At 43.1% G+C, this 14,608-nt stretch overlaps 1 protein-coding gene across 9 annotated transcripts in view; it reads left to right on the top strand.

The window, feature by feature from the left end:
* Nucleotides 1-14,608, top strand: part of LOC148507552 (merlin-like) — a 170,513-nt gene that overhangs the window by 107,590 nt on the left and 48,315 nt on the right. For all 9 annotated transcript variants that reach the window (XR_015869701.1, XM_088445924.1, XM_088445925.1 and 6 more), the window contains 2 exons: nucleotides 13,186-13,269; nucleotides 13,795-13,863. Coding sequence is in view for 8 of the 9 variants with exons in the window: in XM_088445924.1 (XP_088302050.1) it covers nucleotides 13,186-13,269; nucleotides 13,795-13,863 (153 nt within the window). In the remaining variant the exon portion in view is untranslated. The remainder of the gene's footprint in view (nucleotides 1-13,185; nucleotides 13,270-13,794; nucleotides 13,864-14,608) is intronic.

Raw genomic sequence — 14,608 nt, 5'->3', positions numbered from 1 at the left:
TTAACCTCTCACTTGCGCGGGTTCCTAGTTTGAGGACTTCAGTCCTCCTTCTCTATGCATGTCTCTTGCTCCTGTAGCTTCCAAAAACCGACTATGAGATTGTGTGTGGTTTTAGGCACAAGTTAGAGTGATACCTCGCAACTGTGCGTTATCGCATAACAAATCAATTCTAAAACATTATAGCTCCATTTACCAAGATCATATCATATTATCCACTCTTACATATGTCACTTTTTAAAGTATGTCATTCAGATTCATAGATGTATGTCTACCTTGTTCAAGTATCAGTACTTTAAATTGTTATTTTGCCCTATATAAGATTACTCTTTACTCTTTTATACATAATATGCATCTTTACATAAATTAATGATGATGTATTATACTTCTGTTGATCTAGAAAGCCCTATATAGTCTGGATTTGGTGTGTGCCCACAATGTAATTACTTTTTAATGAAAGTATGTGTGTACTATTTATGGATCTGTATTAATTCCCTTGATTGCTACTCTAACATGAGCTGCTAATGAGCCATAAAAAGCCTGCTAATATTCAACAGTAGCTGGAAATACCATCTATGTGTGTTAGCTGTAGACTAATTTAGTATGACTAAAAGCTAATTAATAAATGAGAGCGTCTGCTACGTGCAGACCCCATAACTCATTTGAAGACATTTTTATTGTTAGCGTGCAAAGTGAATTTCCATATGTAAAATTATGCTTATTTTTCCTATATTTCTTTTATACAAGACTTCTCTTGGCCACCCACATTACTTATACAATCCAAGAACAGTTGCGGAAAAAGGACATCTCTATGTTACAGTCCAGGCATGGCTACAATACACGCTTTAATTTTCTTTTACACCTGGTATTATTGTCCCCAGTAAAATGATCATCACCGCCTGACAGTCAGTGTTGAGCCACATGAAGAGAATACAGGAGATACCATTAGAGTGGGTGATAATAATGACAGCATGTCTCGCTTTTAAGCCTAAAATTTAAAAGGCCAATGCTTTCAATAGCAAAAAATGGGGCCCTTTTGCAAGCCACCGATTAGTAAATAAACCCCACACTCTTCGGAGCCATTCTTTTGCCCCCTCATTGGCTTATAAATGCCCTGCGAGATGCACCAAAGATTTCTACTTTTGATTAATCGGTCCATAAGACCTTCTTCCAGCCTTCAGTAGACCTCCGGTGATGCTTCACGGCCCAGGCAAGCCTCTTTTTTATTACTGCGGAACAGCTGTAAGTTCTTAACCCATTACTTGTTTCCTTTTTTTAATAACTCTTAAAGTAACAGTTTTGCTACTCTAACCTTTGTTTTTTTGTTTTTTTTTACCTCTAGCAGTTTACTGCTTACAATTGTACCATTTCAGGCTATTTACTGGACTTGAATTGCTTAAATTTCAAATAAAAACTGGAAAAACTGTAAAATACTGGGTGTTCTAAAATGTTAGACTTGTAGTATATTTTAGTTTAAGACCATTTTCACTAGTCTTTGAATAGCAGTGAGTGGGGACAATTACATCACTTTTGCAAGGTGATCCCCAGACAAGGGGCCGGATTCAGCAGTGCACGCACGTCCTGATTATTGGGGGCATTTGTGTGTGCATAGGACCCATTCTGGAGTGTGCAAAATGGGTCCTCTGTTGTCGCACACAGACTCTTGAATGCCTCTGCCCAATTGATAGGCAGTGGCATTTGAGGTGCATTGCAGGGGGCAGAGTTGGCCGGTGTGTTCGCCCCGCTTTCTGGGAGTGGCCAGCCCAGGATCTGCGTTGATCAATGCAGTGTCCTGGGCTCACAAGCCGGTCAGTCTGAGTGCCTCCGTCACAGTGTTGGGATTGCAAATGCAGCAGTGGGTGTCATACGCATTTGCATAATAGCAAGGATCGCAATTACAAAGCTGCCTGCGTGCAACTTTGCAATTGCGATCCTTACTGAATTAGGTCCAAGGACATTTGGATTACCACCAACTAGGCCAGCACTCAGCTCAGTAAAAACATTTTTCCCAGCTCTAGGTATCTTGTATGATGGTCCAGATAGGGTGGCTTCTGCAGAAGCACATCTTCAAGCTTTGCAGCAAGGCCATGGGACAGTGGAAGCAGGGGCGGAGAGGTCCATGTGCAGTATCTTTGTGTGCCCTACTCTCTTACCATCGCATGCGCCAAATAGAATCTGACACTGTATCAGAATCTACTGTGCATGCGCAGATCTCTGGGAAAATGGCATATGAGTCATTTTACCACTGATTTCCCTTGTGCGATTTATGTGGTGCCGGCAGATAGATAAGTATAGTCTATGGGTGCAGGGTGTGCGGTGTGGGCAACTCACTCAAGGTCTCAGCTTGAGCGCTTGCAAGCAGGTCGATGTTTGGCTCTGCGCATGCACAGCGGCCGCACTGCGCGTGTGCAAGGCCCGGAGCGAGAGAGAAATTCTCTCGCTCCGGGGCTCGCTACAAAAGGAGCGGCTGTCGATGTTGATCGACAGCTCGCCCCGTATTGTAGGCGTGGCAGGGGGATGGTTTCACAAACGGAAGCGTTCCCAAGCGAACGCCTGCCGTTTGTGGGTGGCCCCACTGACATCACCAGTGATGTCAGTGGGAGAGCTTCCAGCTCTATTAGAGCCGGAAGCTCCCTGGGGCTTGCGGCAGACGAGACCCTACCACAAGGGTCTCGTCGCAAGCCCCGATGGTCGAGATGGTCTTGACCATCGCAACCATCATCCTGGCCGCTCGTTAAAGCTGTGGGTGGTAACCCACAGCCTAGCGAGCGGCCAGGAGGCCGGCTCAGAAAATGGAAGCGGCCGCCCTCATTCAGAGCGAGCGCTCGCATTTTGCGAGCGCCTCTGAATGAGGTCCTTATTGCACCATTATATGCGGCCGTGAGTGGAAGAATATTATACTGTATTTTGGAGATGGAATGTGAATGTTAGTGGAATGAGCATGCATTTAAAAGTCACTTTCCAATGGATCTGTCTGAGGGAGAGTTGGCAAGTATGTGCTGAATGCTTGTATTCAGTACCCAGTTCCTGGTACTTTGTGGAGTCTTAAGCAATTGTCTATTCATATTGGTGGACCATTTTCAAGAAAATGAGTGCAGTTCTAATAGATAAATTGATGTTTAAGAAAGTTGTTTCTCATTATTATTTATTTTTTAGAAGCCATAAAGTGTATGAAGGGTTGTACATATGATAGAAATGTAAACACATAACACAGCATAAGTACACACCATTGCATAAGTACAGAGCAAGAAAAATGCCGACCGCCGGCTTCCCAACTGTTGAATCCCGGCAAGGGTTAAATGACAGGCATTGAAATCTCGACGCCTGTCATTTTACCTACGCCGGGAGACCGGCGCCCGGCATCCTGATCGAAAGGATGCCGGGTGCGGAGAGCCGCTGGGGGGAGGGTTAGGTTTAGGGCTCCCGAGGGGGACATAGGGTTAGGCACCCCCCCGGGAGGTTAGGATCAAGCTAGGGGAAGGGGTGGTTAGGGTTAGGTACCCCCGGGGGGAGGTTATTGTTAGGCACCCCCCTGGGGGACTTAGGTTTAGGTGGCGGGGAAGGGGGGTTAGGTTTCGGCACTTAGAGGGGGGATTAGGGTTAGGCACTTGGGGAGAGGTTAGGGTTAGGCACCCCTAAGTGATGGTTAGGGTTAGGGGGTAGAATAGGTTAGTTTATACTTACCTTCCGACGTTCGGGATTTCCACCTGTGTCAGGCTGCCGCTGATTCCCAAGAAAACAAATCATTACAATAAAACCATATACATGGAGGGACAAAGCCATTAGCAAGGATAGGGAAACTCGCTGTAACTAGTGGGAGCAGGAAGTGGTGAGCTGAAGGGGGGAGAAATAACAACTCTAAACCTGTACCCATTGTATGGGTGGGCACACATGCATCAGTCACTGAGGGGGAAAAGGATGAGTGGCACGGATAGGGCTAGAAGGAAGAGGGCATTACTCAAATGTTTACATTCTAAATGAAAGGGGTGAACAGTTGCAGAATGAACTGGGAAGGATACAATGTAGGGGGAGTGACTGAGTGAGGAATTGGAAGGTGTGTAGGCTTTTAGTAAAAAAGGTATACAGTATATTTAAAGCTAGGGAGACTGATAGTCTGAGTGAGGGAGTTCCAGAAGAGGGGGGCATTGAAGGAGGCATATTGGAGGCAACTGGAAGAGTAGGTGACCAGGGTTGAGATGAGGTGGTTATCAGAGTTGAACCTTTTGAACCTTAATCTACTGGAATTGGGATTTACGAGAGCCAAGTGCCTAGAGCCAGGTTGTTTGATTTTTCTTCTGAATTAATGTCCATAGAGGAGTATACCGATAAAAATCTAAAAAAAAACTTCATTACATCATCCAAATCACCACTAGGAGCTGGATTTTTTATTTTAGACTTCAATTGATAATGAAATTGTGGGAAGTGAGGTTATGTGGGAGGGTGGGAAGATGATCAGCTCAGTCCTAGACATGTTGAGTTTAAGAAAGGACTAGGACATCCAGGAAGAGATGACAGAGAGACAGTTGGAGATACGAGTGAGTAGAGTGGTGGAGAGGTCAGGGGAGGAAAGGTAGATCTGAGTATCATCAGCATAGAGATGATATTGGAGGTCAAAAGAGCTGATGAGTTCACCTAAACAGGATGTATAGAGGGAGAATAGGAGAGGTCCAAGAACAGAACTTTGTGGAATACCTACTGTTAGTGGAAGCAGGGGAGAAAATAGGTTGAGAGGAGAAAGAGAAGGCATTGTCAGATAGGTAAGAGGACAGCCAGGAGAGGGCAGTGTCACGTAGACCAAGGGAGTGAATGATTTGCAGAAGGAGAGGGTGGTCCACAGTGTCAAAAGCAGCAGAGAGGTCAAGGAGAATGAGAAGAGAGTAGTGGCCCATTGTATTTGGCAGCAAGGAGGTCATTGCTCACTTTTATGAGGGCAGTTTAAGTGGACTGGAGTGATGCTTTTTTGGTTAAGCAGTGTTCCTGCAGTATTCCAGGATTTGATAAATTATGTATTTTGTAAGTTTTTGGAGAGATGTGTTGTGGTATACTAATTTATTCTTCATCACTAGAACAGCATCAAAGCCAAATCAGTAAAATTTTGAAGTTGAAAAGGAAACCAGAAAACTGTGAATTTGAAGTATCTGAAGTATCTATGCCACAGGTTCTCAAACTCGGTCCTCAGGACCCCAAACAGTGCATGTTTAGCAGGTCTCCTCACAACATTACTAGTGAAATAGTTAGCTGCACCTGTAGATCTTTTAAAATGTGTCAGTGAGTAATGAATACATCTGTGCACCTGCTGGGTGACCTGCAAAAAGTGAACTGTGTGGGGTCCTGAGGACCGAGTTTGAGAACCACTGATCTATGCTATTTCAGCTAAAGGCTTTTGCATGAGAAAGTCCAGGATATTTAAAACTAGGCAGTTCCCAGTAATTTAAAAGCTCTCCAAAGTTTGGGGGTGTTTGCTTATTATCAGTCATCCTGTGCTGGATCTGCCATTTGTTGTAGCGGTAGACGCATCTTATGTAGGAGCATAAATAAACCATATTGTGTCAAGACTATGCTGTGGATAAAAAGTTTTTTTCTCATACTGTAAATGTTCCTCTAATTAAATTAATTATGATGTGGGGGACACAGAACTGTTAACTATAAAATGAGCCTTCAAAGAGTGGCAGCATTGGTTTAAAGGTTTAAAGCATTGTTCTAGGGGTTTTTACTAACCACAATAATTTTCTGTACCTTGAAACAGTAAAAATAATTAATCTTCTGCAGACTTGTCAAGCTTTGCTTCTTCTCTAGGTTTAAATTAATGGATCTTGTGAATTTTTGCATCCAAGGCGATCATGCTCGATTTTGAGTGTTTTACAGTGATTCCGGTTTGTGACTATGTCTCTTGTACGCCAGTTGAGTTCCAGTGTTCCAGTCTCTCCATTGTTCCAGTTGTTTTATTTTTCTCCTGCCGTTGTGTTCCATCCAGGCGGCATGATCTGCATTCCACCTGCTGTGTGCTGCACGAGTTATCCAGGCAGCACAGCGTGCATCTCTGCACTCAGCCGCATGTGTCATCCTAGTGGTACAGAGGGCATCCCTGGGCGCACATTTGTGTCCTTCGGCTTCTGTCAACCAGGCAACATTAGCCGCACTTTAGCGTCCTCAGAGCTCTATACTGCACATCCTCACCAGTGTCAACCCGGCGACATTGGCCACACTCCAGTGTCCTGAGAACATTATTTAGTAAACCAACGCCAGTGTCAATATGGTGACATTGGCTGCAGTTTAGCATCCCAAGAGCGCAATAGAGTATTGTTACACCAGTGTCAACGTGGCGACATTGGCCGCACTCCAGTGTCCTTGTTGCGCAATTCAGCATGCCTGCATCAGTGTCAACCCGGCGACATTTTACCTCCTTGTACTTACGTGGTCAGAGACTTAGCCCTCATTGCTGCCTCCACAGCCCAAAGGCTGCATCTCACCTCCGGCCCTCAGGCTGACCAGCCCTCAAGGCTGCTTCCTCAGCCCAAAGGCTGCATTTCACCTCCGGTCCTCAGGCCGCAACTAGCCAAGGCTGCCCAGCCCTAAAGGCTGCTTCCACAGCCCAAAGTCTGCATCTCACCTCGGCCCTCATGCTGCAACTAGCTAAGGTCGACCAGCCCTAAAGGCTGCTTCCACAGCCCAAAGGCTGCATCTCACCTCCTGTCCTCAAGCCGCAACTAGCCAAGGCTGACCAGTCCTCAAGGCTGCTTCCTCAGCCCAAAGGCTGCATCTCACCTCCGGCCCTCATGCCGCAACTAGCTAAGGTCGACCAGCCCTAAAGGCTGCTTCCACAGCCCAAAGGCTGCAAATCACCTCCGCCCCTCATGCTGCAACTAGCCAAGGCTGACCAGTCCTCAAGGCTGCTTCCTCAGCCCAAAGGCTGCATCTCACCTCCGGCCCTCAGGCCGCAACTAGCCAAGGCTGACCAGCCCTCAAGGCTGCTTCCTCAGCCCAAAGGCTGCATCTCACCTCCTGTCCTCAGGCCGCAACTAGCCAAGGCCGACCAGCCCTCAAGGCTGCTTCCACAGCCCAAAGGCTGCATCTCACCTCCGTCCCTCATGCCACAACTAGCCAAGGACAACCAGTGCTCAAGGCTGCTTCCACAGCCCAAAGGCTGCATCTCTACTACACCCACTGGCCACAGTAAGCTAGTTTATCACAGCTCTCAAGGCAGCTTCATGCCCCAAAGGCCGCCTCATCTTCACGGCCTACAGGCCTATCCTGCCAAGACATCTTCCTGCTCTCAAAGCTGAAAAACGGCCGCATCCTGCCAAGAATTGCATGCCCTCAAGGCGGTAGTCAAATTACACCCTCAAAGTCACCCCCGTGGCATAACAACTGGACATGAATATTGGCAGGAATTAATTTTCTGTGTTTTAAAAATTGGATTTACCTGTGCCTTGAAGAATTTCCAAAATGTTTCATTGCTCAAGCAATTTTTATTTTTTTATTTTTTAGATCAGCTATGGTTTCTTCAGACACCTGCAGTGTTGGTGGGTGATCTGTCAGGATCTGAGTAGGGTATAAGTTGAATTCTAGGAAGGTACAGCTTCAGGTCCATTATTTAATCCTTTGGAGAGGTCCTTTGTTCCAGCTGAGGAATGCTGTTGCAGACAAACTGAGAGAAATGTGTTATAGAAGATCTCCTCAAAAACCTGGTCTTGTGGTGCTTTGATGCCTCTTCAAGGGTGCAGAGGTTATGTTGGAATTCACAGCGGGTCTTGCCACTGTAGAACCTGGCACTTGGCAATAGGTTCCAGGGCATTATACACTGCCATCATTTCAGTTTTGGGTGTATTATTGGTAGTTGCAGGTTGCCTGGTAAACACCACCAGCGTCCTTCTCTATTTCTGCTTGCCCTCTCTCCCCAGTTGTAATGGTGATGGATTAATTGACAGCGCTCATTCTATTAGGTCAGGTAAGTTTACATTGCTTGTCTGGCACTTTGCCTATGTTGTAAGTGATAGTTTCTGCTTTGGTGTAGCTCTTAAGCGCTCCTTGTTGTTGCAAATTACAAACATTGTATTGCTGTTTTCTATATCCTAACCTTGGCTATATTTATGACAACAATTTGTTTGCCGTCAACTTTGTTTAACATTATTCTGTCTTTCTCCATATTTTGTCATTGGTGTGTACAATGACTTGGAATTCTTTATTATTACTTTATCTGAACTGACATTATTATTATTGGTGTTTTGGGGGTCTATTTACTAAACCTTGGATGGAGATAAAGTTAATGGAGATAAGGTACCAGCCAACCAGTCAGTGGAACCGGAGCTGGGGTGAGTAATGGCCGATCCTAGATCGAACCCTGACAGCGCGAACTAGCCACTGTGATCGGGACAGCGATCGCAGAGGATATGCAGACCCAAAGTAGAGTGATTGACAGGAAGTGCCATTTGTAGGTTCATTAACTGTCCGATGTTACCGATTGTTTCTCTATGTTGGCCAAGTATACGGATGTGAGTAAGAGTAAGTGGGCGTCCTTATGTCAGGCTGCGATGGCAATGCGAATGCAAACATTTACATGTCATCGCTGATTATAGCATCTGCGTTGCGTGCGTATAAGTAGAATAGCGATCCGTAGTGAATCAGGCCCATAGACACTACTATATTGTGGGGAAGGGAACAGACAAGTAGAAGCAAGAGGGTTGCCAAACATCACTGTACTGATGCAGCTGCTTTCAATATGCATAGAATCACTAATGTATCTTACATTTATGTTGTCAGTTACTTGTATGACATACTTAATATCACTGTTTCTATGGGGAATTCATTGTACAGTGTATCTCAGTGGTTCTCAAACTCGGTCCTCACACAGTTCAAATTTTCCAGATCACCCAGCAGGTGCACAGATGTAGTTATTACTCGCTGACACATTTGAAAATATCCACAGGTGGAGCTAATTATTTCAACTGTGATTCTTCTGTGGGGAGACCTGGAAAACATGTACTGTTTGGGCTTGAGAACCTGTGGTATATCTAAACATGGCCATTATATCTTGCGCATATTAGAGCTAATTCAAAGTTGGATAAATTTTTTGACTTTGCTCTGTAGCCGAGCGCATGCGTCTACAAATGATTCCAAATCGTATGCTTTTTAGTTGCAATGGGCGTGACGGGTGTTAACATGATGTTCACATTTAGGCTACGCTTTATGAGGACGCATCATGGGTGTCATGAATCGGGGTCTTAGCATCTCATACAGATTGAAACACATTAATTTCTGTGTTCAATACACCTCAGATGTTTCCCTGTAATTGCCTGATGCACCTGTGTGCTCACCTGGTCAGCCAGGCCAATGACCTTTCACCACTCCCTATTTAATCCAGCCCCTGAATTCAACCCATTGCCTGAACGTGTTCCTTCCCAGGATAGTTCTAGGCTCCAGGTCTCACTCCCTGTGTCCTATTATTGTGTCTCCAGTGACTTCTATTTGTTACATCGTGGGCTACTTGCTGTTTACCATCCTCAGCTATCCAGTGCCACTCACTGTGAGCCATTACTTACATTCCACCTGAGCTGTGTATCTCCGTCATCTTCCACCGCTGCAGCTTCCACACTGCATACAGACTTGCCCTCCTGCTGCTCTGTTACCTAGCCAGCATGTGCATCTGCGGCTCATCCCGTCTGCTGCTGTGTATTACCACTTGTATCATCTCTGTGGATTCTGCTACACGTTAGTGCTGCTGGTTGCTACCATTGAGACAGTGCATGCAAGTTACCTGTATTCTGATAACTCCATGCTCTGTGTTTCACTTCAGGTTAAAAAGCTATACTATTGTGCTGACCTTGTATTGGTTTCCCTCTGCTGTGTGCTATTGACTTGGGCTGGTGCTGAGTAGGGAGCAGGTTCCAGGGCTAGTGTTCAGTGTGCAGTATATGGTCTGTACACTGAGGTGTCCAGTAAGCTGTATTACTTATCTTTACTCTCAGTACCTAAATTCCTCACTGGGTTCCAGTTCCAAATCTTACATCAGAGCAATATCAGGGTATTAGCTTCCTCAAGCTCTACCCTGATTACATAAGACTTAGATTCCTGGCCTGAATCTACCACTACCATATTGTTCTGAGTTCCGGAGGTCTCCCTTGTTCCTGGACTGTGTCGCTGATCTTGCTTGCCTTCGCAGGTCACTAGTCTAGGGGCTGCTCAGAAGACCTGGTCTGTTCACTCTGGTACCAGTTCTGTATCCATGCATATCACCAGTTCGTGTTTCCTACATAGTCACTAGTGTGCCTATTCTCCGATGTAGACTCATGAGTCAGAGCAGGTCCGTAATTAGGGTAGTGCGACCTGTGCCATGGCATAGGGCACCGCAGGGAAGGGGGCGCTGTTCGAGCCTGTCAATATTCTGTTTATTTATTATTTATTTATTATTTATTTATTAACAGTTTCTTATATAGCGCAGCATATTCCGTTGCGCTTTACAATTGGAACATTAATAGAACAAAACTGGGTAATAACAAACAGATATGTAGGTAGGAAGGCCCTGCTCGCAAGCTTACAATCTTAAGGGAAATAGGCATTGATACACAAGGATAGGTGCTATATATTGCATTTTGGTCCAGCCAGAATGCACAGTTTCTTAGTTGGCTGCATGATCCAGTCACACAGGAATATCGACCAAATGTCATGAGGATGTGAGAGAAAGATGATGTGTGAGATTGTGTGTGGACTGTAAAAGGGGATGTAATTAGATATGGAAGCTATGAAGGTTATGTGGGAGGTTCTGGAATCTGATAAGCTTGCCTGAAGAGGTGAGTTTTCAGGGAACGCTTGAAGGATTGGAGACTAGAGGAAAGTCTTATTGTGCGAGGTAGGTTATTATCATTCTCTCTTGTAGCTTCCTTTTCTTTAATCCCCAGCATCTCCTGGCATCTCCTATCTCTTCTCTGACCCTTCCCCATGAGGCTATTGCCCTTTTTCAGATGTGCCTCTTATGTCCATATTAGAAAAATAGGGGTGGGGGGCGCCAATGCTCCTGGCACAGGGCACCAAAAAGTCTAGTTACGGCTCTGAGTCAGAGTATTATCAAGCCTCCATGTTTCCTGTCCACTTCAGTCCTACCCAAGGGTCCCGGCCCAGATCTACAGAATACTAAAACTGTGACAATGGGTGTGTAGATGGTATTGCATGCTATGCTGAGTTGAGCTTGGTCATAGATCTTTCCGATCTTAGGTGGATCTCTTGCATCAGATACAGAGATAATGCAAGTGTGAGCTGATAATGATGATGGTTATTTGAACAAGCGGATGGATAGGGGCATATCCAATTTGCCACAAAACAGGGGGGGGGCACCAAATTATAACTTGCGTCTGGGATGAACTTACGACACTGGTTAGGGGTAGCACAGTGTAGTGTAGTGTGTGCAGGGAGCAGGTTCAGGGTTAATGTAGTGCGGGGTTAGGAGTAGTGTAGTAGTGTGGTGTGTGCAAGGAGGGGGTGCATATTTAGCAGAGTAGTATCTGTCCTGCGCCCGGTCCATGGAAGCTGTCTGCAACACTGCAGAACAGGCAGAAGAGGAGGACAGCACTGCAGGAAGTAATTAAGGCATAATTAAGCTAACTGGAAACTAATTAGTATTTTTTTTGGTGGGGGGGGGGGTCCAAAGGGGTCCGGATCAGGTGGCAACAATTTTTCCTTAAAATATGGATTTTAGTAAAAATTGGGCCTGCTCTGAAAGCACTCAGAATAAAAATGAAAGCTCAAAAAAAAATTCAAAACCTTGTACCCATCTGAATACTGGTAAACTCGCACCTAATTGGATCAACCTCATTGTATACAACTATGCATATAGGCAATTGCAAAACAAAAGAAACAAAAGAACACTGCGCTCTAATAACTAAGTTGGGACATAGACGATAACACATATATGTGTGTATAGGTCTGCACTGACCAATTTATTCAATCTTAATCAAGAATATACACATGAATAATACAATAAAAAAAACAATAATTAGATATAGTACCGGAATTGATCAGATTCCTAGTCCACAAGATATAAAAATATCAACACTCAACATGTAAAACGAGCTCTGATTATAAATACTGAAATCAGCAACAGATTGAGTACACTATTAAAATAATAACAATTGTAAATTGCATAAATATATTGAGTTGTTACATATATCGCAAATGTAAGCAAGTAAATCCAAACACATAAATCGTAATAGTCCTGAGAATCCCAAGTGAAATCCTTGCAGATATTTATGACTCCCGTTGGAGAACCAATTGTAGCTAAATGGCAATGAGGTCTAAAAAATGAAATAACGTGTCCTAAAAGGTCACAGTACGGCTTAGGTAACTGCCGCAGGAAGAGACTCCTGTCTCTAATCAAGCCAACGTGCTGGGAGTCATTTGGTTTCGTGCCACAAGCAGTCGGGCATTTGACTGCACATATAGGCGGCTCCGTGGAACAGGAGAGATCAGCCAGAGGTATCTGACGGGGTAGCTGAAAATATACGTGGTTAGCGGTCAGTAGTCCCGCATCGCTTACCAAGACACAGCCGGAGACCATACAGCGAGCAGCAGCCAGCGGCACCTCACACACTGATCCGCCAATTGTAAAGTAAGATCAGGTGGTGCTTGCTGGTGGTAATAGCCGCATAGAATAAGTACCAAATAAGCGCACCTCTCCGTCACGGTCTTCGCTCTCTCTGTCAGAGTCTCACGGAATCTCGCGCCAATAAATAGTAAATAGATCCAAGAAGACAGCAGGGCTACACTGTAGCCTTTTTCAAGCCATGCAATTGCAGTCAACTTGTAGCCACAATGTATACAAATAAAAGCAATGAAGATAAAATCTTAAAATTGATCTGAAGCAATGATGATACATATTTATTTTATTCCCTTATTTCTACTAGTTTTTAATAGGAGACTGATCTAACAATTAGTAATGCTGAATTAATGAGATGTGTGGGTCAAAGGAACACAGACAGGCATTGCTTAACTTTGTACCTAACAAGTATTATGATGCAAGGACCACACAAGAGCTTTTAGCCCCACAGAGATAACAGGCAAATTAATGTATGTTGTACTGTAGGTGTGCATACAAAACAAATGTATTCAAGCTAGTAACTAGTATCAAAATGTTCAATAGGCATAAATGTTTTATACAAAACCATCAATATATATATTTTTTTTAATGTTGACGTCTAGGTTAAAAAACAGATTCTGGATGAAGAAATTATTTGTTCTCCGGAAGCATCAGTGCTTTTGGCTTCATATGCTGTCCAAGCCAAGGTGGGAATATCTAACTATATAATACAATACATTATTCTTAAAAAAAAAAAAAAAAAAATGAGTCTTAAAAAGCTGTCTTAATCGACAGTTGAATTAGTGTCGCATCTAGAAATGTAATGTTTGTATGTATTAATAGCGATAAAAATGCTAATTATCTGATTATAGGTTGCATTACATTGTGTTGATGCATGTTTTAATTTATAACATTAATAACATGAAAAAACTGGATTATTTATAGATTGTTTCTCATTTCTGTTTTGCAATTTAGAATTTAGCACTTACACAATCTACAGTAGAATACCGTTCACAGCTGATATATTGCGTTTCGAGTGCAATTTTTATTATGTATAAATATAAATATATAACAGAAGCTCCATAAATTATACACAATACATAAATGCATATATATGATTCTGCGTAGAAAAAGTATCTTTATCAAACTCTTTTTGTTGCTTTTTCAAAAGTTTTTCATGCATAAATTGCATTAAACAGAATTATAAACTAGATTGTTTTTGTGTCTTGCAGTATGGTGATTACAACCCTAGCATTCACCAGCCTGGATTTTTATCGCAAGATGAATTGTTGCCAAAACGAGTAGGTATTAATATGTATTTGAAAATGATAAAATACCTTGAAAATGTTGTTTATTTAATTGGAAATAATAATTCAACAATTTAGTTATTTTATTTTTGTGTTGTTGCCGCTTTTTTTTTTCTTTTTTTAACATACTGTCGAAGGTTTCATGCTCGGTTTAAACCCTACAATTTGACAGAAAATAGATGTTAAAAAAAACAACAGTCAAACACTATTTCAGATATCATACATGTTAATTATAAGAAAGCTAAGAATTTCCACCAATTACTTTACTATCACTCATACTCAATCTGTATTCCTTCTTGAGGTTACCTTTCTCAATCACATCACATATGAAGAAGAGGTGCCCCAAATATGGTACAAATCGACATGCAAAAGTGGTCCTTCCACTTGTTAGTGCTAGGAAATACTTCTCCTACCGAGTGACACATAATGACTATATTTACTAAAGGTTGATTTTATACTCAATTTCCAAGTTGATTTAAATTTACTGAAATCGATGTGTTTTACTGGCCAAATAGCACATTTACTATAAGTTGGTTTTTGAGTCGATTTAAAAAACGACTTCCATGTTGGACAATTTTCAATAGTGTAAACTTTGTCGGTTTTAGATGTCTACTTCAAAATCGAACATAAAATCACCTATAAAAATGACTTCAAAATGAAAATCGACGAACACTGCCTTTACGAATTCCTATATTTCTAAAACATACCACATGCAATGTAAGCCTCATAAACTCATTAT

Source organism: Taudactylus pleione, unplaced genomic scaffold (assembly GCF_031769625.1).
Source record: "Taudactylus pleione unplaced genomic scaffold, aTauple2 ptg000391l, whole genome shotgun sequence".
Lineage (NCBI taxonomy): Eukaryota > Metazoa > Chordata > Amphibia > Anura > Myobatrachidae > Taudactylus > Taudactylus pleione.
Note: the sequence above shows the minus strand (reverse complement) of the source record. Positions and strands in the feature narration are given on the sequence as shown.